Source organism: Seriola aureovittata, chromosome 23, assembly GCF_021018895.1.
Source record: "Seriola aureovittata isolate HTS-2021-v1 ecotype China chromosome 23, ASM2101889v1, whole genome shotgun sequence".
Taxonomy (NCBI): domain Eukaryota; kingdom Metazoa; phylum Chordata; class Actinopteri; order Carangiformes; family Carangidae; genus Seriola; species Seriola aureovittata.
The window spans coordinates 9798419-9821186 of record NC_079386.1 but is presented as its reverse complement, the minus strand read 5'-3'; the positions used below and the strand labels follow the sequence as shown (position 1 = coordinate 9821186).

General features: G+C 38.3%; 1 protein-coding gene across 2 annotated transcripts; it reads right to left on the bottom strand.

Moving 5' to 3' along the window:
* Window positions 1–3648: 3648 nt before the first annotated feature.
* Window positions 3649–10476, bottom strand: LOC130164152 (caspase activity and apoptosis inhibitor 1). 2 transcript variants are annotated; one of them, XM_056368664.1, is made up of 6 exons: window positions 10278–10476; window positions 9083–9277; window positions 8222–8306; window positions 8059–8116; window positions 7897–7964; window positions 3649–7772 (listed from the first exon to the last, which is right to left on the bottom strand). In XM_056368664.1, the coding sequence occupies exons 1-6, from the start codon at window positions 10380–10382 to the stop codon at window positions 7279–7281; spliced, it is 1005 nt and encodes a 334-aa protein (XP_056224639.1). In that variant the 5' UTR covers window positions 10383–10476; the 3' UTR covers window positions 3649–7278. The 2 variants fall into 2 exon arrangements, with proteins under 2 accessions (XP_056224639.1, XP_056224640.1); XM_056368665.1 differs by having other exon boundaries at window positions 9083–9274.
* Window positions 10477–22768: the final 12292 nt, after the last annotated feature.

Sequence of the window (22768 nt, the reverse complement as noted above, 5' to 3'; positions counted from 1 at the left end):
TGTGATCGTGGTCAAATCAAATGTGCACACACTGCTCTACACGTATGGATTTTGTGAAGTATATGTTTTGATAATGAAAGAGATCAACATTCAGATGTTCAGAGAAACTGGTTAAGTTGTAATTCAGAGTTTATATTAGGAATCCAGTTAAGAGCAATGATTTTACCATTCATTGTTAAAACTGGATGGTATTTCAGACTGGGAAACAAAAAAGACATTTGCTCAATGTTCCACCTTCCCGATACACTTTCCTTTTGTTTTCTATCGTGAGTTTTACTGGGAACCTTACTTTGTTGAATAAGATCAGAACAGAGAATTGTGAATGATACATCCATAATTATATGTAAAAATGCCTCCAACTTTCAATGTGTCGAGTGGCGCAGTGGGTTGAGCAGGCGCACTATATGTAGAGGCTACAGTCCTCGCTGCAGCAGGCCCCGGTTCGAATCCCGCATCGGACGGCCCTTTACTGCATGTCATTCCCCCCCCTCTCTGCCTCCCCATTTCCTGTCTCTCTCTACTATTCTGTCCAATAAAGGCACAAAAGCCCAAAAAAATATACTTAAAAAAAAAAAAAATGCCTCTAACTTTGTAGCGATTCTTTCTATGAATTTGCAAACACAAGAAAAGGAGGGACTTGAGTATCCAGCCATAGCTGGTGGTCTTCAATATAATACATATAATACATAGAGCCACAAAACAGGATGAGAAGCTGTGTGGGAAACACAGTGAATACCTTCCCTTGATTTGCAATATTAAAAACTACAGATAGCAACACTTGAAATCACTTGATTCCCTCCATTACAGCAGCTTCCTCTGATTATTTTCACATCAAAATGCCATTTAAGTTGCAAAAGTGCTGTTTCTGTATAACCCCTTACAATCAGAGTGAGGGATAAGCAATCAGTTTGGGGGAGCATAAAGCAGACAGTGGCTGGTTAATTGGCTGTCAAGAAGTGGAACTGAAATAGCACTCCATTCATACGATGTGATGAAGAAGAGGAGAGTATGGATGTTGGGACTTGAAGTAGCAGTGTGGGGGTAAAGCTTTTGTGTGATGCACTTTGTTGGTCCTATGACTCATGCCTATTGTATAATAGTTTGAGAGACTTAGACAACAACAATATGTCTGACTTATTATCTCACATAACTTTAGAACTTATGGGAACCTGAAGGTTGTTGAATTCTACAGAAGATCATAAAAGTTATCAGCTATCAATCAAAAGTGATAAATGACACTTCCCATACTTGTTATTTCGGACCATAAAAAGAAGGAGTAACTGAGACAGGTGCCACCAAAACAAACATCAAAATTCTGGGTTCAAAACCTGTCAGACTTAAGATGAAATGTAGAAAACAATTGTGGTAACACTCATTTTGACTCTATCTATGCTACTGTATGGGTTTTCCCTGGATAGCTACATACTGCAATGTAGTTAAATCACAAGACATGGCCATTAAAGTAAGGCAAGGCACGTAAAATCGTGATGGTAAGACCGACAGAAACTCACGAAGGAATATACTCCTCTCTTGACATTCCTTTTGACAATTACTTATGTAATACAATTGCTTGCCAGCTGGTGGTGGGAAGCAATTTGACAGTTTTATCACAACTTTTGGCAAAAGTAATTTACTTGGCTCAATCCTTTTGTGCTTCTGTGGGAAATAAATCATCCAAATAAAAAATAAATAAATGGCACTCCACCATGATTTGACAGTTCAATGTCTTCCAACCCCAGCGCAAATTGTGCCATCTTCACCTAGCATCGTAAAAGTTTGAGTTACCAGGGCTGTGTGCTTTGATCCATCATCTGCCTGGGGGACACTTTGTTGGTCGACTGCTGCTCATAGCACAGCTGGGACTATAAGAATTTAGCTGTTGAAAGCTTAGCTTCACAGAAAATGTGATTAGTTTAAAGAAAGTGGAAATAGAATGGTTTTACAGTTTATTTTACTATATTTAAAGGTTTACAGTACATTGAGGTTTGATAATAATGTATAGTTTTGAAATACTGTATTTTGACAGATTCAAACTTAAAAGATCAGTGTGTCACAGGACAACCCTGGAAAACACACCAAAGTTGTGATAATGTAGGAAAGACGAACAGGACATGAGTGGAAGATGGTTATTCATAATTTCAGCAAGATTTCTTTGAGTTTTATTTCCACTGGGAGAGGTGACAATTTTTTAAATATAATGCCTATTTTATTAGACATGAAAGCTCCTTTTGAGTTATTATATTAAAATGTGCTTCAGAGAGTTTTGTGTTACTGATGTAGGAACAGAAATATATTTTGAAACTCACATAATTATCTTGGGTGCTATCACCCTTAACTCTCAGAGGACTACTAAATCTGAGCGCTATTATAGATTAAGTCTGCATGCTCATTTCAGTGGGAATCGCTCATCAATTACTGATTGAAGATTAACCATAGATTCCATGAACATTTAAAACCCACACAACATCACAGATTTACTGAACCTACTCTATTGGTTGTAAAATATATTCACTTCAGGCCATCAACCACAATATTTCTGTGAGGAAGCACTGATACTCCAAGGATCGAGCTTGTTGATCATGTTGCAGCTGCTGCCGCGGTGGGAGTTGGCTTTGATGTAATATTGTGATATTTCATTTGATTATGCTGATTTGATTGTGCGAGGTCATCCATCCTTCCTGATGTCTCTAGACATCTTTCAAAAGCATTTTGCTTTATTGGCTTGCTCGTCTACCCGCCAGAATTTCAATGGTTGTTTGATGGTATTAATGCACCATTTGAATGCAGACCCTGAAGTTGTGGGGGGAGAAACCCATGCAGAGTGAGCATGCATGGAATCTGAAAGTCAGATGTCAGAGGAGTCAGTGGAGGGGAGGAATTTTCTCCAAATGCAGATACAACACTGGAGTGGAATATCAAATGTTCAAATCTCTCACACAGATTTTGGAGTGTGACTAAAAAAAGGGAGCTCTTCTCTTTCAAATAGCAGCAAACTTCCACTAACCCACTTCAAATTTTTCAAAAAGGGTTCTGCCAAGCTCATACCTCTTTGAGAATAAGCCAAGCATTTATGCACGCAAAAGAAGTGAATGGTGAACAGATGTGCTGTACACCTGTGACGAGGCTACAACAATTATCATTCGTTTCCATTCAATGACAGCGGATTCAACATGGAACAGAAGAATCCATTATTCCAGGACCGATATGCCTAGAGCGAAACACCATTCAAATTATATAGTACATCTAGTCCAGCAAATCAGAAACATCAAGGCCAGAAATGAACATGGATTCATTATCATTAGCCACTATTGCTTGAGTAATCTCTATATTTAAATAATCAACACATTTATATGCTTCTTCTGTCTTTCAGATGGCAATCAGGATTGTTGCCAATGCAACAGTAATTAGCAATATCACAGAATTGGACATTTAATCAAAACAAAGTGCATCCAACATCAAATAATTCTTCCACTTTAAGAAAAATGCTGTCTGAAACTTGAAGAAAATGAAATGTGTCCAGTGAGTCATTGTTTGGGGAAATCAATTCATTTAGTCACACAGAGGTGCTAAGTTATTTATTGCCTGTCAGCATGAGCTGTTAGTTCAATTTAATTTCTAGCTGCAGAAAAGAACACAGACAATACAGAGGAAATTTGAAGAGAATTACTTTATTTACGCAAACAGGATGTGTTCTCAAGAAGAAATAAAAAGACATCAATGTTTTCAATACCTCTTTTCGTTATAGTTTTTCTCCTATGGTACCAGAGTGAAATGCACCTCAAATCTGAAAATACTGCAAACATTAAAACGCATACATGACTGAAAGAACAAAATACATGAAAAAAAAGAAAAAGAAAACCCTGTGAATATCAAGTCACAAACTGAAATGTGCACCAAAAGAAAGGGAGGGAAGTGATAGACCTCCTTTTGTCTTAGACACAGCAAATACAGTGAAGCTTTTCTAACTAGGTTAAAGGCTTCAATGTTTTACAAAAGAAAAAAAAAAATGTTGGATGAATAAAAAACAGGAAGACAACTTTGCCACTGAATCATACCTCTAATTTGGTGGGATTCAGTGGCAAAATTAAAGTCTTGGCGCCTGCCAGGCTGAATATCTGACAAGCTGAGTAACAACATCCAACAGTCTCAGCTTGCTGTCCAGATGTACCCTCAGATGTAGCTGCGCCTTGAGCTAACGTCAATGCGCCAGTATACTTAAATTATCATGTTAAGTACATTCCACTACGGAATTTAAGTACAATTTTATTTTAATTTAATGGAGTATTTCCATATTATGCAACTTTGTATTTTTTTTTTTTACTGTACTACATTTCAGAGAGAAATACTTTTTACCCGACTACATTTGTTTGACAATTATGTCAACCAGCTCTGAACACCCACACAGTTGTTTTCAACCACTGTGTCTGATTATATCTCTAGTCAAGTGTAAGTTAGGTGGAGCTATGCTGGCAATTACTGTACATGATTCTACCAAACTCTATGCACTAAGAATGATAATTGGGTAAGATGCCCCTGCCCCAATGGGTACAAATCAACAGCAGAAGCGTGAGGGAAATGTTAATCAACACAGCACTAATTAGGCAATATAAACGTAGGTGGACTACGGCTGTGCAGGCCCCAAGATTATACATAAAAATTATATTTTTATCAAATATTATTTGCTCAGTCTCAAGAGGTACAACATTAAAGTCCTGTTTGTACTTGAAAGCATCAATAACAACTCAAATACTGCATTCTGCACTACCACTTTTACTTTTGATACCTTAAGTAAATTTTCCTAATAATCATTAAGTACTTTTACATGGAGATTTTACTGTGTTTGCATAAGTTAATCCTTCTTAAATACTACTGCGTACAACTACATGTTTTGTCAAGAACTAAAATGTTTGACAATTTGAAATAATACCTGTTGGTGGAGGAACTGGAAGAGAAGTAAGAGGATCAAATTATTCATTCTCTGTGGACTCTCTGGAATTCTAATGGGAATCAAAGTGGACCAACAGACTCAAAGACAGACCAAAACTGACATCCCTATTCCTAGAGCCATGCTGTGAGAGTCTTTTTCGCTGTACATTTGTGTAATGTTCTTTCAAAGAGTTTCATGTTTGTGCCCCTGCTTTTTGAGGTTTGTAGCAAGTCTGGATTGGAGCGCATTCCTCCCAATAATAAAAAAAAGCGTGTTGTTCTCAAGGGCCACTACAACAATTACTGCATTTTAACTTCCCAATTATAGAGCACTCTTTAAGGAGCATATACAACAGTTGACATACAGTACACTAAATGCAGAATCACTTATTTCTGCAGTACATGTTAGGGGACTCCATCTAGAAAACTTAACTTTGCAGAACAGCGATGATGATGTCTTGAGGGGTGATTGCAGACAACTGTCTCAACACCCATTTTGTATTTATCGCAATATAAAGTGCACTAAACCTATCAATTCCTTTCTACATCCAACATACACACGGTATGTGGCATATGAAGTCTTCCAGAACATCTAGCACGAGAGGGGATTTCATTGTGGTCAATGTTTCCTAAGCAGAACCCAAACCTCTGTGAACTTTTACGGGATTGTTACATACTAAAAGTTCAACATAAAGTCAAGAAATCATTTTAGAGGAATACAGTATTTTTTTCAATCTTTAATGAGAGTTGCTAACTAGCGGCTGGCTCACAACACTGAGGAAAATGACGAGCATGGCTATTAAACAGATGAACCGGTGCGTACAACTTTTTGCACAACCTTGTTTCTGACTTTGATAATAGCACCATTCATGGAAGCATCATACCTCAATATTTTAACAAGGTTCATCGGGTTCATTTGAATTCAAAAAGTACTCCCTCAACAAGTTTCATCTCACTTCCATCAATCCAATTTTCAGCCCACTCATTCTGAGGTCTGCTTTAAAAGCCATTTATCCGCTCATACTATAATAATAATTGGCATTCTAATAGCAGTAAAATTACAATGATAAATACTCGCTAATCACAGACACCACGAGCACTTTAGAATCGTTGCATCCATTTTACTAAAGTGGACGTTTTCCCTCTTGAAATCATCAATGAGTACAAAGATACCTGCACATAAATACGTAAAGAAAGATGCATTTAACCCTCCCCACCCTCACTTTGCCCATGAAATAACCCTTTTAAATGCAAATACCCAGGAGGCAACTGGCTTCTTATCGTACGTTTCATTGTCTCCTTTGGGGAAGAGAGCTGTTTTGCTCTGCATCTGCATGTAATTGCACACACACAGCAACCTTACATTTTACACTGGAACAAAGCAACTTCAGAATAAATTACAGCAAAAACACAATATTAGGTGAGAGTACGCTATTAGTTCTAGCTGCTGCAAAGAGGTACACGAAGCAAAAATTTATTTAAAACTTACTCTCGTGAATAAAACTGGCAGATGTATGAACGAGGGCAGCTGGTCTAATTATCTTAGATTCATTTTAGTTTTGGATTTCTCTGTAGTTTGTCTGTAAGGCCACAGGAAGGGCTTTTGTACCCTTTGCCAAACAGATATCCATTTTAGAGTAATCTATACCGAGCCTTTAGAAGATGCAAATATGAAAGAGACGGCAGGTATTACTATGCATGCTTCAGCGTGACAAGTGAAACAGGTGTTCAGTGAAGAAATACTGCAAGTGTCTAAATGACAGTACAACACTGCTGCCACCTGCTTTGGCTTGCCAAGCTCAGCCTACATACAAAATAACATATCGCTCTGATGTGCTCACATCCTCTAACACTGGCTCAACGAGAATTTCTGCCATTGCAAAACCAATTTTTGCCCTAACTGAATAAATGAATTATTAAATAACATCATTACTAGGAAAACTTGACTTTCATGCTGCTCAAGACTATTTTTACTGTAATGGAGGCAAATAAATCATTTCTCTCTTTCTCCCCTCGGATTTATTGCAGCAGAGTAATATTGCCATCTAGTGCCCAAGGGAAAAACTACATTTGATACTGTCTATGTTCAGCATTTCCCAGAAGACACTGACAGTAGAGTAGGAGTAAAACAGGTCTTTATGTGTTTAATTTGGCATTAAACGGTCTGTAATATCATTCCAATATGGAGTAATCAAACAACATGGTTTGAATGGTACAATACAGAAAGTTTCAAAAACAAAAAAAACTGAACTATGTTGTAAATTGTTCAAAAACCTAATTCACCATCTGTAAACCGAGTTCTTTAAAGTGTATAAAACCATTAAACCATGCAAAACATAACAATGAACCATGCTAAACATTTTTCGCCACAGAGGGCTTTTTCCCATCACTTGCTTTCATCAGAGCCTTAATGGCCCTAGCCCTCATTTCCAACTCCAGAAGCTCCAGCTGTTGAATGGACGGCTGACAAGCTGCAGGTGCACGACTCGAAACAGGTCCACCCTGAACAGGTAAACTGACATCTACAGACTGCGGTGGTGCACTCTCTTCTTTAGCTACCTCTTTACTTGAAGTGGATGAGAAGGCTAAAATCTCACTAACGCTTCTGTCTATGTCGCTCTGAATGTCTTTCTTTGCTTCCACTGGTTGAGAGCCCGTGGGAGGCTCGGGATCTACTGGTTCACGGTTTACAGCTGGGCAAGCGCTCTCCCCACTGCTGTCCCCTGGTTTCACTCCCCCGTCCGCGGCTTTAACAGTCTGCTCCTCTTTGGGTCCCTCTATGTCACTATCGTAAGTATCTGCATTTATACTTAGGACATCGCTCTCCTCGCCTGAGCCACCACCCTCTGTGATGAAAAATACACCAAGACAATTTAAATGTAAAATGGTCCTTTTATAGCATTTTTCTGTCTTTGAAGTCTTTGATTGAATGCCTGGGGGATGTTTTTCTGTGTACTACATATTAATTACCTTGCTTAGGGTCCTCAGTTTTTGCTGTTTCTTTGAGGCAAGATGTAGAGTCTACATTATTGTCTTGCCTTGATGGGAAAAAATAAAATAGAAACACATAATAATAAGTAGAAAAACACACTCTAATTGTGCCCTGAATAAGTTAGAAAACCATTCACTCACTGGCTTTCCAAGGTCTCCTTTGTGCTTTCATCCCCATTTCCAGATGTCAGCTCTTCCCCTAGAAACAATAAACAGCTTCAAGTGAATGAAAATGCTTTGTTTGCAGTACTATATTGTCCAAAAAGCTGCTATGAAAATGTGCCAAACTGGTCTCATGTCTCACCTGCTAAGATCCGGAGAAGATTTTTCTCTGATATTGGCTCCAGTTGCTCCCAACACAGCTTTTTGATTTCCTCTAAAATACAGTCCTGTGAATCATCAATCATCAAAGAAAATGGCAGAAGCCTTATTTCTCTCTCTTTACGAGATGTTATCAAGTTTTTATTCAAAGTTAAAACACTTTAACCTTATGTTTAAAGTTTTATTATACAGCTCCATAGCTAATTCATAGCTATAGATAAAAATCCTACAAGCGACTACTCACACTATATGTAAAATAACAGTAACATTAGCAATATTCTGTCTAAGTTTAAGCAAAGTTTTGATGAACTGACTTCAATGAAGATAAATAGAAATGAAAAATAATAATAGTGGCTAATGATAATATGATTCATTTTTATAATAATTCATAATGTATGCCTACAACAAGATAGAACAAACCTTTCCAAGAAAAATTATTGCAAAATCGCAGGTGTTGTTGGAACTTAGTGGAAAAAATATGACCACGGTCAAATGTCAACACATGCCAGTGCAAGAAATCAGCTCAATAAACCCACAAACTACTGCCTGTATAAATGCGGCACGATATTTCTGAAAGTTTGCGGGGAAATGATGTCGACCCATTTGCCAGGCTGATTATGAAATGCCTCTGACCTTTAGTTGGCATATGTTGTTTGATCACAAGTTGTTACATCATTTATTTATCAATGAAAAATATGGGTTTGACACAAGTGTGAGAACTTTTATATAACACTGATAAAATGACATTCAATACTGACATATTCATTCAACCTGCTGTATTCTCTTCGTATTAATATTCTGAGTTTACAACTATGTAACAGAAGTCCACATGTTCACAAATCACCTTGAGTTCATCAGGCAGCATCTTCTGTAGCTTCTTCTCCCCCAGCACGTGGAAACACTGCTCTAGCATCTCCCGCTTGTCAGTGACATATGCAGTGATGGGTTGAAATGGCAGGCTGAGGTCCAATCCCCCCTCCTCAATGTCACTGCCAATCCTGTCCAGCTCTGGGTCAGCGAGTTCATCCTTGGCGTCCTGCTTTAGAAAACCAACAAGTTAATTTACTAAGACACAGTGTTTGGAGAAATTTTGTAAATTGTACCAATTAATTATTGTTATATAATTGTTATATAATATATATATAATGTTGTTAAATGTAAATTATCAAGAGTCCTGAAACCCTTAAATGCAACTTTGGCGAACTTAGTTTGGAAGGAAAAAAGGACATAATTATCAACATTTTGAAATGGAAAAAAATTGCAGATTGCACACCTATACATACATACATAATATAGAGACATAATAATATTTTCACAATTAAACAAAAATTTACAAGAATTATGTTATACTTTAATGGCAAACAGTGTCACTGACAAACGTTTCACTATAACTAAATGAGACACCAGAGACTACAGCCCCCAAAATGACCAATAAGTTAATACAACACTTGCCTAAATTAGTTTGAACTAAAATTGAACATTATTTGTTGTAAGGCTCTTGTTAATACATTAGCTTCACCTGAGTGTACTATAAAAAAAATATAAAATGGCAGCTGAGTGTAGTTTATTGAATATTAGATTCGTTTTATAAGCCTTTGCAGCTAGCGCAAACTCAGTCAATTCACTGCCGTTTATTGGAAGCCTAAAGTTCACAGCTAAACACTATCAAAGAAGAAAACAGCAACCCTGATATAAAAGTGTGACAATATACAAATCAACTTCAACAAATATCCTGCCAAAACACCGAGCTAGCAACATGACAGGGGCTGTGTACTGCCAGTAGCAGTCTTGTACACGACTGGGAAAAAATATCTTTCTTGCGTTTGGTAATAAGTTAGTCACAAAACCACATGAATAAGACAACTATTACATCAAGATACATACTCAATTTGCCTAATGTTAAGCGTAACATTCAAACGACATTGTTTTAAGAAACGACGTCTATATTCCGTATCCAATAGGCTGCTTATAAATATAGCTATATCTACTATACATGTATAAACAACACGATTAGCATGACGCTAGCTTGATTAACTCACCTCCACATTGGTTTCTGTACTTCTGCGTTTATTGTTGTCATGTCGTTCCTCGGGCTGCGAGTATTTCCTTTTCTTTTCAGTACTAGTTGACTTCTTTTTGAGCATTTTTAAAACAGACGAGGCGCTTGTTATCCAGTCTCTCTCTTACTCACTTGCTAAAATTGAATGTCGCGGGAATATTGTGTCATTGGCGAGCGACGACTTCTTCGTTCGATGTCGACGGTAAACCTTTTTTTCGCTCCCGCCACCCGCTGGACTGGAGCGCCACTGCTCGTCATGTCTTTCATAAACCAACCAAGACAAAGGGCTGAATTCTCAGAGATATCTCATAGCAATATGTCGTATAAATACATGTAATTAATCAACATTTGTTTCCTTATTTATTTTACAGGTTTAACCATGTTGTTGTATGTTGTGACAAAATATACCGTAACAAAATTCTTGTAACATGTGGTCAAGGGTGCTTTAAGACATACAGGTCCAAACTAATAAGCAGATACTAAAATTAACATAAAATTAGATTACACTGCTGCAACATCTTTTACGACTAGAGACTATAAGCATATGTTCATAATGAGTGTGGCCTATAAATTCCTACATCCTAACAAGTCACCTTCTAGCCACAGAAACAAAGCCTGTCAGTCTGATGCTACATCATATTCTGTGAATCTAACAGCTGCGCAACCGTCTGTATTTTGACTGAGCCTTTCTTTCACAGTTAGAGGTGCCATTCCTGTGACCTCTCAAGCTCCTGATGGAAGTGCAAATACATTCAAACTGTATCCCATCATCATTTTACACTTCAAAGCTTGCTCGGATTACCAGTGACGGTCAATCACAAGTCCTCTTCCTGTATTTCACACAAGTCTTGCCATCCCCCAGTTTCCCTCTGCCTCGCCATTTCATCAAATACTGTGGATCGGACTCATTACTGCAAAAAGCCTTCAAACCTTCAAAACTAGTGCTGCAGCTCATTTGCATCATTCAGGTTTTCACATTTTAAATCAAAGAGCACTGTCCTCATTGGTAATGTAAATTTGTTTCAAAGGAGTTTACAAAGGAATTTGGGGTAGCATAATTCTAACACATAGGCTACACTAATAATATCGTCTGTTGCTTTGGAGCATTATGCATGAAAAATATGTAAAAACAGTGTATTAACAGTGCAATTATGATGTTATCAAATACAAGTCTAGAACATTGTTTTCAAAAACTAATCCTGTCCCTAACACACAAACACTGCACTCAAGAGTGAATTCGACCCATACACATAGAGCTTCACACTCTGAAATGAGCCTGAGGACGGACATGCATATCCTAAGGCACGTGCATTTTTTAACATCAAGTATTCATACAGTACATTCTCATAATCTAGAAAGCACAATCCACCCCTTCAAAAGTTCATTATCTTAACTTAAAGTGCGAGTTGACATTAACTTTCAAAGATCTCCCATGTGGAGCAGAATTACTTTCACCAATAAACAACTCTGCTGCTCTCTTCAGCATATCCTCCTGATTACCACCCAGGTAGCCATGCATTTTCTTTAGCTGGACCCAGACACAGGTTTTCAAGGTGGTGACGACACAAGCAAGCTGTAAATCACTCTAATTGGCTTCTCCGCCTCTGCCTGAAACAAGGCGGGAGCCAATGCGATGGCTGCCCGGGCGCCATGGCGACAGCTGTCTCCACATAATGCAGGTTGTTATCCCGATGCCATCCGCCAAATTATGCAGCGGATATACTGGGAGGTGCGCATCGATCACAATCACGTCACAGTGTGTTTTCTTTGCAACATCTGCTCCCATGTGTCTGGATATCACCTCGTTAAAAGGGCAATGATGGAGCTGGCACTGCTGAAGGGGACATTGCATTAGGGAGCCATGGATAGGATCAGAAAAACACCCACACTCTGTATATATATATATGTGTGAGACCTAAAGTCAAACCAATTCTCTCAAAATGACTTCTGATGGAAGACAGTTCTACTCACAATAGCACATTGCACTCTTAAATTAGAGTGTTCACAGGAAGTGTGCTTTTTATGATTCTCACTTTGTCTCCAAAAGGGCGCGAGTGTCTGTTGCCTGCACATCCAAGGATCTGTCGCCTAATGAAGAAATCTGGCTAATCAAGAGACGTACAGCGGTGAGCTGAACGTGTTTTGCTATTTTTCTCATTTCATTTAGTTTAGCTGCATAATGTATGGAAAATGATGAATCGCAGAACGAAGGGGGAATGTTCAATTAGTGAAAGTCAGATTAAAAAGCTAGAGGAGCTTATGAGAATGTCTGACCTCAAAGCAAACAAAGAAGAAAAAAAACACAACAGCATAAGTGGATAAGACACTAAATGAAAACACGGAGAAAATGAAATAAAACACAATGTAAAAGAAATGCAGTTCAGTCTGATGAAGTAAAAACAATGAAACTGAAAGTCACAGTTCAATATAATGTACTGGCGGGTACGTGTCTGTGTATATCAGCAAACTTTCCATGGATTTACAACTTGAAAAGAGAAAGTACATAATTTTGTAATTGATTGCATTCAATTACTAATTTCTGGGTTTGCTTACATGCACAATGATGTCATTTTTGCATAAACAAAGCAATTGCCTCTTAATACATAAACGCTTTTAAAACTGGTAATTGTCATCAAAGATTGATTAAACAAAGTGAAATCTTCAAACAAGCTTATCAAGCCAGTTATCATTCTCAAAGAAAACAAAACATTTTAATTAAACTTGAGTACACAGATCTATCAATTTGAATTATTTGAATTTGAATCCACACCAATCACTTTCACTAATTTCAGCACTTTGCACTGTTTTGAACATCTTTCTTGAAGTCGTGTGATGCATATGTGCAAACAGACAAGTCTCCAATCAACACCTGTCCTTGATAAATCAACACGTATTGACAGTGGGATTTTTGTTTTTGAGTGCAGAATAACAATTTCTCTGCCAACTGAGACAGATAAAGTACGGCTGTGCATCTCTACCCCTGACTCACTTGCCACATACTGAGACTAAGGCCGGGTCTCAGATACAGTAAAGCTGCACTTTAAAGTTTTATCTCTCTGTTTTTGTCAATTATTCTCCTTAAAAAAAAAAGAAAGAAAAAAAAGACTGTGAGGTCAAAACAGTTTGTTTCAAAAGTGTACTGTACGTGACTAATTTGATTTTAGATCTGAAGACAGGCCCAGTAGGACATTAAAGACGTTGTTTGGGATTGTGGGTACAATATTTGATTTGCCTTGAAAATGTATCCATCCAATGACACAATCAAAACAGTTCTTACATAAGCTTCCTGCTTGTTGCCCTGGCACTGAAATAATATAGGATCTACTTATATGCACAGCATCAACAGTATCCTAAAAGCATCCTAATGCCCACAGTTGCTGGAAATAAATGTACACTTACTTTATATATCTGAACAACTGTGCTTAATATTGTGAATAAAAGTAAGCCACCTGCATTGACCCATTCGAACTGCAGTACAACTGGATGCCAAATGACCTCCACTTAAAGAGGCAGAAACATCAAACCAAAGCATGCCTGAGCCTACTTAAAAATACCTCATACAATATATAAGAAACCTTTGAGATTTGAGTGTCTTGAGACTATTGACACGGAGGTGCCATAACATCATCTCACTGGGAGCGGCAGCTCCACAGCAAAAGTAAAGGATTGCGACATTAAACCTCTGCAAGCAAGGGTCTTAATTTAGACAATTTTTAATGGCTGTCCAGCCTGTCCCTAACTATGCTCCCTGTGAGTATCCTCAGCTGTCATCCCTGATAACAGTTTGCTTCATAAGCTTCAATTATCCTTACACAGCTTTGTGCAGCAGGCCGACAGTTGTCACCAATTACATTTAACTAATGTATTAGTTGTCAGCAGTTATAAAATTATAACCAGTAGATAACATTTTATCTTAATTAGTACTCTTCTCCACATTTTAGTGGGGCTTCTTTTAATATGAAGCCATGTATCTACTAACTTGCCTTGTTTAAATAACCTTGTACTAGTTCCAACATTGTAACACACAAATTGATTGGCCTGCACAAGTAGTTTTTGCTTTGGTTGTCATTGCAAATGCTTAATCAATTCAGAAAATATACAGTTTGTCACATTATTACATTATTTTCACTATATGTTAATGACAAGGCGGTAAAAGCACCTGTCAAATGCAGCTTTAATTCCTCGGTTTGTTTGTATTAAAGGGATGAGGACACTTTGTTGCTTTAAAAAAATTACATTTCTGGAAATAATACCACTACTATGTCACTGTGACAAAGAAAGCATACAATTATAGAAGAAGAAAGCAGAACATTCTGGCTATATATTCACATTCAACAGTTTTAAGTCATCTCCTTAAAAACGACTAATAGAACACCATATAAGCACTAATGGCACTAAAGAACAAATTGCTTTTCTTTTGGCTTGCGATCACAATACAACAGCTCTCCTGCTTCCCTCATTCAGCATGTTGTTAACTTAAATATCAATTGTTCTCACTTAAGCAGCAGTTTTTCTCCACGGTGCTGCTAGACAGCTTGTTAGAGGAGTGCAAAACAAGGCAGTGTGTACACAGTTGTTGCCTTGAGTAATGAAAGCTAGAGGTGTCTATTAAAAATCTATTCATTGCATCGCACTGATGTCTGGAAGCACTGCGGCTCATTCAGAACACCAGTCATTGTGGAGTGAAGGTTATCTGAATCAGATGGGATTCAACACAGGTAAACACTCTTACAGTGTTGCCTTTTGGCTTATACTGCTCAGTTTATACTACAGCAGAGAGAGTCCACTGTGGTCTGAACTAGACATGTTAGCATGCACTGAGTGTACTGCCTCGCTGCAATAAGACAAATAAGTAGGAGCTTAGGAGGGATCATCATGATTAAAATATTGTCAGACAAAACTGCCTAAAGAACACTTGAGAAGTTTCGAAGTTAGAGTTGTAGTTACAGTAGCTGCAGAGCCAGCATACAAAGTGAAAGTAAAGTAGTTCAAGCCACTTCGAATTTGCCCTTCTTCGATTTAGTGCATTTACAATCAATAAATGAATACAGGAAAAATGAAATGATGTTATAGGGTCATAAAGGAAGACTAAAAGCATACAAGAAAATAAGTTAATAATGTACAATAAAAATAAAAAAAACTAAATGAATACTGAATTGAATCAGTTGACAAAACAATTTCAACTCTAGGTCCACTTACTTATTTTATCTGGTGCTTTAAAGTGTATCACCTGATCTTCATCAGCAGGTTGAGTTGAGTTGAGTTGAGTTGAGTTGAGTTGAGTTGAGTTGAGTTGAGTTGAGTTGAGTTGCCATGGAGCTGTAGATGTTCAAACTTCCTGTGACACTCAACACCTACCGTACTTCTCATCCATGCTGACTTTAAAGTTGAGGGGACCATGTGAAGTTGTCGAAAGCTTCAGAGCATGCGAGTAAGTGGGCCTTGTGTGGACTATGTTTAGTCAACAGCTGTTTTTAAAGTTAGAATCTTTAAGATCAGTACTATTAATGTTTGCCTATTATGAGGAATATCAGCTTTATATATTATTTTTATTATAAGTAGCGGAGTCTGACATTCCTGGACTGAACTGCCTTTCTCCACATGATGCATTCAGTGTCATCAAATCAATGTCAAGCCAAGCAGTCTAAATGTGCTAATGGGTGCTATGTAATAAGGTCAAAAGCACCAGAAAAAGCAAGTAAGTGGACCTTGAGTTGAGAGTGTTTCAGCTGTTGTTTCCAAGTTCAAGAATAAACTGTAACCCACAATATTTAATAATATTGTGGTTTGGCTGTTGTTTCACGTTGCCACCCTTTGCCCAGTGTGCTCACTTCGCTGGGAATCACATTTACATTAGAAGAAACTGTATAATTTTAGTGTTATTAATGCAAGTGCGTTGATGACAATATACAAACAGTAGCACAAATACTCTTTGTTATGAACTCCAACATCAGTTGGTTTTAGTTATCTTTACTTTTGGGAACACTAATACTTTAAGCAAGACATAAACTTACAGAAAACAATAACTCATCAAAAAGTAAGGAAGCATAACAGGTATATACAGTACATGGCGTTCCACCATATCTGGATTTACTCTCAAAACATGTGGCTTGCCAAAAACTATAATACACTAACTTAACTGACGCTAGTTTTTAATAAGTTTTTCCTCATGAGAGTTGGAGCACATTTATGCGTCATCCCTCCATCCAGAGCAGAAATCGTCTAGAGAATATCCGTCTTAAATCTACGCCGTACCCAAGGAAAAAAAAAAAAAGAGGCTTTTTTCACAGCCGGCGTGCATTTCACATTAACCAGTGAAGTGATGTCAGTCATACTCATATTCCAGCTGTCACTGCAGGAGTTTTTTGTACTGGGATAAGCCTCTCAGTACTTATGCTATAAGCCTCGAAATTGTTTAGTAAATAAGATATAAAAAAAAAAAGTGCATTTCTTCATAGGACAGGCTGGGAGATAACGCGGCGGATGTGGGATGAAAATGCCACCGACATGTCTCATCTGCACACATTCATGTGGGAGCAGCTCAGGAAAAAAGCAACATGTGAGGGAGTGTGTGGGAAAAAGAGGTAAGGAGATACTGGGAACTCGCCCCGTCTGCACTCCTGCTGAGAAAGAGCAATGAACTCTGAAGCTTCTTTGGAGCGCAACCAGCAGCTCACTTGCAAGGTTCCCAAGAGCTGTGCTCCGTGTGCGTTCGAGTTAGAGTGAATGAACGAGCAGGGAGAGATAGCCTGTCTGGTCTAGCAGGGTGAGATGAGGACCAGGCACAGGATGGAATTTGGTCTTTCTCTCACCTTTGATTCAGTAATTGGGGGCTAAGATTGGGAGGGAAACTGACAGGCTCTTGGCCCTCGAGAGCCAACCCCTTCCCAGCATCCTCAGACACTGGTTCATTCCCAAAACACTCAGGCTAGGTTGGGCTGATACATTTCTCATGTAATAGAGAACTGAAATGGAGAGTGATGCGTTCATTGTTATCTGCCTGCTGGGGGATTGTCTCCAGCTATACTTACCACCTGGCAGCCAAAGTCAGACCAACTTTCCAGGAACAAAAGTATCTGTAAAAACAACAGACTGCAGGAGAGAAAGGTTAGCTAAAGTAAAGGATGAAACTGTCTTGAGAATAGTGACATCAGCATTTTAACATGTTTAAATTGTATCATACCCACTAAACATACAGACATTTGTTGAAGTTAACATGTTAATTCATACCCGGACTGTTGTATCCAAACTTCTATCAGAAATGTGGCAGTAATACACCAGCACAAGCAATAAAAACAGATGTTTCTACTCACACGCAAATAGAAGGCTGAACAAAACATCTACAGCTGTGCTAGAAGCTCTGTGAAGTACAGCAGTGCCTTAAGCTAAATGCTAACCCTGCTCACAATGACAATTCAAATATGCTGATGTTTAGCAGGTAAAATATTCACCACATTCACCATCTTACTTTAGCATTTTGGCACACATACAGTAATCTATCAATAAACTGTTATAAGAATATTTCCAATTGGAGGAGATCTATTTCTTTGTAATCTCTCCATATAACTTGCTGTCATGCATGGTCGTAGTTCTTTAAAATGACATAGCAATCAGACCAAATTGTGTTTTTTTTTCTTATTATATTTAATAATTAAGCTTAAATGTTCTGTAAATGCTGTTGTAGTTAATGGTATAAACTGAAAAATTCACAATTCAGAACTACTATTAGCTTTCAAATGAGCTGCATCTGCTTGAAAATAACAACATGTGAACTCAGATAACACGTTAGGATTCACCATATAAAACATATAATATACTGTAAGAAAGTGCAAAACTTCAGTGGCAGGAATGCTAGTTCGAAAAAAAAGAGAGAAAAAAAAAGGTAGCTTTGAAGGGACAAGCCTTGCAGAAACTTCTAAGTATGACTGACAGCAGCCAAGCCCGACATATTAGTGCCATTTCCAACTGTCAGATGGATATTTACAGTCACATAAGCCCTGGATTTATCCATGACTAATTTTCAGAGCAATTTCTCCCTCACAACCTCTTAAAGACTCCCTAAGAGGGAATCTGAATCAGGTCAGATAAAAATATAAAGGAAGAAACTCAAGGATAATATGTTTTAAGCATTTGTTAACAGCTACAAATTGCTACACATGGCATAAATCTCCCTCAGTATCTCCATAGAGGAAGATTTGTTTTAAAACTTAAGCATTCTGCCGCAGGTTTATCTGTATAAAATACAGGCCTGACACTGAATGTTTCCATAGATGGCACTGTTTCATTGCAGAAGACACAGACTGGCTCTTTGCTGCCCAGAAACAATGATGCAGTGGCAGACCTCAGTTCAGCATGAGTATGATGTCATGCTGTGACAAGCATGGCCCCCAAAAAACTGTGGTCCAAGATGTGGTCCATTTTAAATGTCTTTAAAATTAAAAAAAAAACCCTGTAACATGTGAGTGTGTGTGTGTGTTTGTGTGTGTGTATATATATATATATATATATATATATATATATATATATATATATATATAAATATATATGGTTACTTAAAGACATAAGTATCTTTATTTTTTGATATTACATGTATAGTAAACCATATGGTGCCTGTTCAAGAGTTTTTACAGATCAGAACCATGTAGGTGTTGGAAAAGAATAGTCACTGTTCTCTCATGAGGCTCTGTAGAGGGAAGAGGTGGGAGTGACTAACTCGGGAGTCTGGACAGTGTCTGGGCAGAAATGTCTTTTGTGAGTCTCAGGTGTATATTAAAGCCCCTCTGTGTTGAATGTTAACTTCAGCGTATCATTCTCAGTTTAATTCTGATGGCACAGAATGGCTGTAGAAAAATTTAATCATTTAATCACGGGGTAATTGATTTATTTTATGTGTTGGTTGTGGCTGATTACAATTTGGTGTGAACTGTGCAGGACAGAATCATGGCATAAAGAAGGTGACCGCTTCACTTTTACTTCATATATTTCAAATCTGATAATCCTGTACAAAAGCTTTGTAGATCATTGTAGCTGTGACTGAAATAATTTGTAGCAAAAGTAAGTGTGTGTTCAATTTGCACCATGGATGTCTTTAGCAGCCGCTTCAGCTGTATTTTGTGTTTAGTACTGATTAGCACCAACATTTAGCGTATTAACATGCTAAATGACGATGGTTAACACAGTTAACATCTACTGAACATCACCCTGTCAGCATTGTTAGCATGTGAAAATACAGACATTAACTTCGTGGTGGTCATATTGCAATGCCTGTCATTAAATATCAAATGAACTCAAATGATCACATTTCAGATTCTAAACCATATAGATAAGCCACAACTTCGATTCACTGTGCTCTGGTTTTGAAAAACTTTTAACTGTCATATAGTCTGAGACAAATTAGAGCAAAGCAGTTATCATTTTTTTCATTCAATCTTTTTCCCTTTTTCTTTTTTAAATAATATTTTAGATGTTTAAACATCACACAGCCCCTCAAATAAAATCTGAAAAAGTTTTTTTTATAAATGTATTGTTATGACGGGCAGTTTGCATAATCAGGTAAGCATCTTTGTAATACTTTGTATCTATTAGGGAAGGCCAGAGATTCAATGCACAAATAAACATATGGAAGTGTTGCCTTGCAAATGCAAAGGAAGTTGACAGGGTCCTGGCGTTGTCACCACCTTCAACATTAAGGTGCCCTTTAGCAAGTAGAAAGGCTCTGTCTGACCCTGGAAGTTGAAGTCTGGAAATGTGTGTGAAGGTAAAGCATGGCACTGCTGCTTAATGACCTTTCATGCAGAGCAAAACAGTACACGTTGAGGCTAGAAACACACACACACACATTATGGGGCAATATCAAATAGGCAGGACCTGGGACTTTGCCTTACATACAGTGTGAGGGACTGTCATGCTCTGTCAATCACTCGCCCTTCAGCTCTTTGATTGGAGGAACAAAAAAGCCTCCAGTGAGCAGACTGATTATGCATGACAATACCGTTTCAAAAGCATCACGCCTGCTAAATATGACAAAGTAAAGTGCTGGGTGTGGGCTGCTGCAATCCCAAAACTACTTTCAACGTCAACTGAGCACTGCAAAACTACAAAATGCAATACATCATTGATGCTTTAACTATTGATGTTCCCCTGTCACCGGTCCGCTGTGTACCCTCATCATCCATCACAAGTTCCTACCTGTCTCTTCTCTTTCCCCTCACACCTGTACTCTTTACAAATGAGCTCCCAGGATGCAGCCTGTCCATCCCACCAATATCAGCCATTTCGACACTATTCTTCACAGTTGAGCTAAAGTGTTGGCTCAGATAAAACAACTCTATATCTCTGCACAGCGGTAAAATCGATAACTGGGATGGATATAAATGCAGAGCATGATTTTGCTTCACTGTGAAAATGAGAGGCTTCACAAATGAAGGCAAACAAAGGGCAGTTAGCTCTACCTGAAATAGAACATCTTTCTTTCTGTCTTTTCCACAGCATTTCCCAATCAGAATTGCAGATTAGAAATTAGTACATCCTTCAAAGAGAAACATGCTTATTGGCAAACAGTTCATCGTATTTCACACATTGAGAGATCTCAAGGATAAAAGTCGAGGTTATCGAGAAACCAGATAATATTCCACTGCATGTGACCTCATGTGGTTCTGCGACTACTTGGAGCCAATCACAGCTTGAAGCTACTGGAGTGGCCAATTAGAGGGGCCCATCAGACTGACACTGAGGTGTAAAATGCAGATGTCTTAAGTGTGAAAATGTTTCCTGGCAGGGACGCCCCCTGTGGTTATTGGTGTTACACATACTTTTCAGTTTTTTTTCACACACAGAAATGGTGCCAATTCCTAAAATCAAGCATGTTTCCAGATTAAGAACTTGGGGTGGGAATAACCAGCAGTCTGGTCCATCCTTGTCTGAATTGGACCTTTTTTCCTCTTGCATTGTAACATTTAGTTTTCTTCTGACTGTCCACTTATGATTGTATAAAACTTCTATCAAAGGAAAAATATGCAAGCCAGGCTATTCTTGTATCTTGCTAAGCTTTAAGTGCTTTCAAGGATAGCTTCAGATTTTTTCCACATCAACGTTAATGCAATACTTACATACCAAAATGTTAACTGAATGAGTTATTTTTTCCTATCTATACTGCCACTGAGAAGATCCCTTCCAAATGCAGCTATGGGGGACATAATCCACCTACAAAAATGTAATTTAAATAATTGATTATTATCCGTATATGAACCAAGCAGCTCCAAAAATATATGTTTGAACAAAATCTCCTTTTTGTGTTTCCTCTGACAGCGGTTCCTTGCTGAGCTGCAGTGGAGCGATGGTAACACAAGGAGAGAATTTTGTACTAAAAAAGACACAAATGGTTTTAGCTAACTTCAACAACCGAAGCCTTAAATTAGATTCTGATGAACTCTAGCATGTGTTTTTGGACAGAGCGAGTATCATTGCACTGGGAGGAGATCCCTTCACAGCCAATACGGAGAGGAAGAAAGATTACAGCCAACCACGACTCTCAATTTACGTACATATGGGCATCTGAGTATTGTTTAAGAGGAGAGCTGTGATTTTTTTTTTTCCACATCAAAGTCTGTTTTGCAGGTCTTAGGGAGAAAAACTGCATACGTAAAATAAGTTGCATAAAACATATTGTGGCTCTCAAGAAAGAAGAATGTGTGGAATAAAAAAGATGATATCTTGATGATATTTTGATCTTTTTTTTTTTTTAACTGTCCATTGTGAGTCCGACAGGAGTAGAGTGCTAAATCTTTTAAGACATACTTTCCTATCCTTTTACATGTTTTTATCATTTCTGAAAATGTGAGCAGTGGAGATAATATATCCTTTTTTTGTCATTGCACAGCAGTAAAAATACCAAACCGGTTCATGACAATAGCAGCCAACCTGCAATTCTGGAAATTGGCATTGACCAGTTTGAAATTTTTAGGCCATAACAGAGTAATTTTCAACGCTTCAAGTCTCAAGTCAACATAAGCTTCGGGCATCAACTCATCACTAGCGGCTGTATGTCACCACCAGCTAAGCAGCTGGGCGTGGCCTCACCTAAATGACATGGAAGATCACGGCTTTGATGGAGCAACCTAACCTATGTCCCTGTGTCCTACACCGCTTGGCACGACCCACTCATTAGCAGGTCCACAGGTCTAAACCTGCCATCTGCGCCAAGGCTAAGGTTCAGAGGGGCTCCCACTGTGTCCCATTGCACTCTCCGTGGCCCTCCCAGTCGAGATGCCAAAGAGCAGAAGGTGACATTCCAACTTTGTGTCTCTCTCGCTCAACTCCAACTCCAGTAAAGTCCAGGTTAGGTTTATTCTGAGAGAACCAGGATCGGAGCGAGGCATCGCTCTGCTGACAGTGACTACAAAAGGAGGTTGGTGAGAGTTTGGCTGTGTTTGTTGACTTTGTTTGCAATATGAAGAGGGAGCAGGGGAGAGT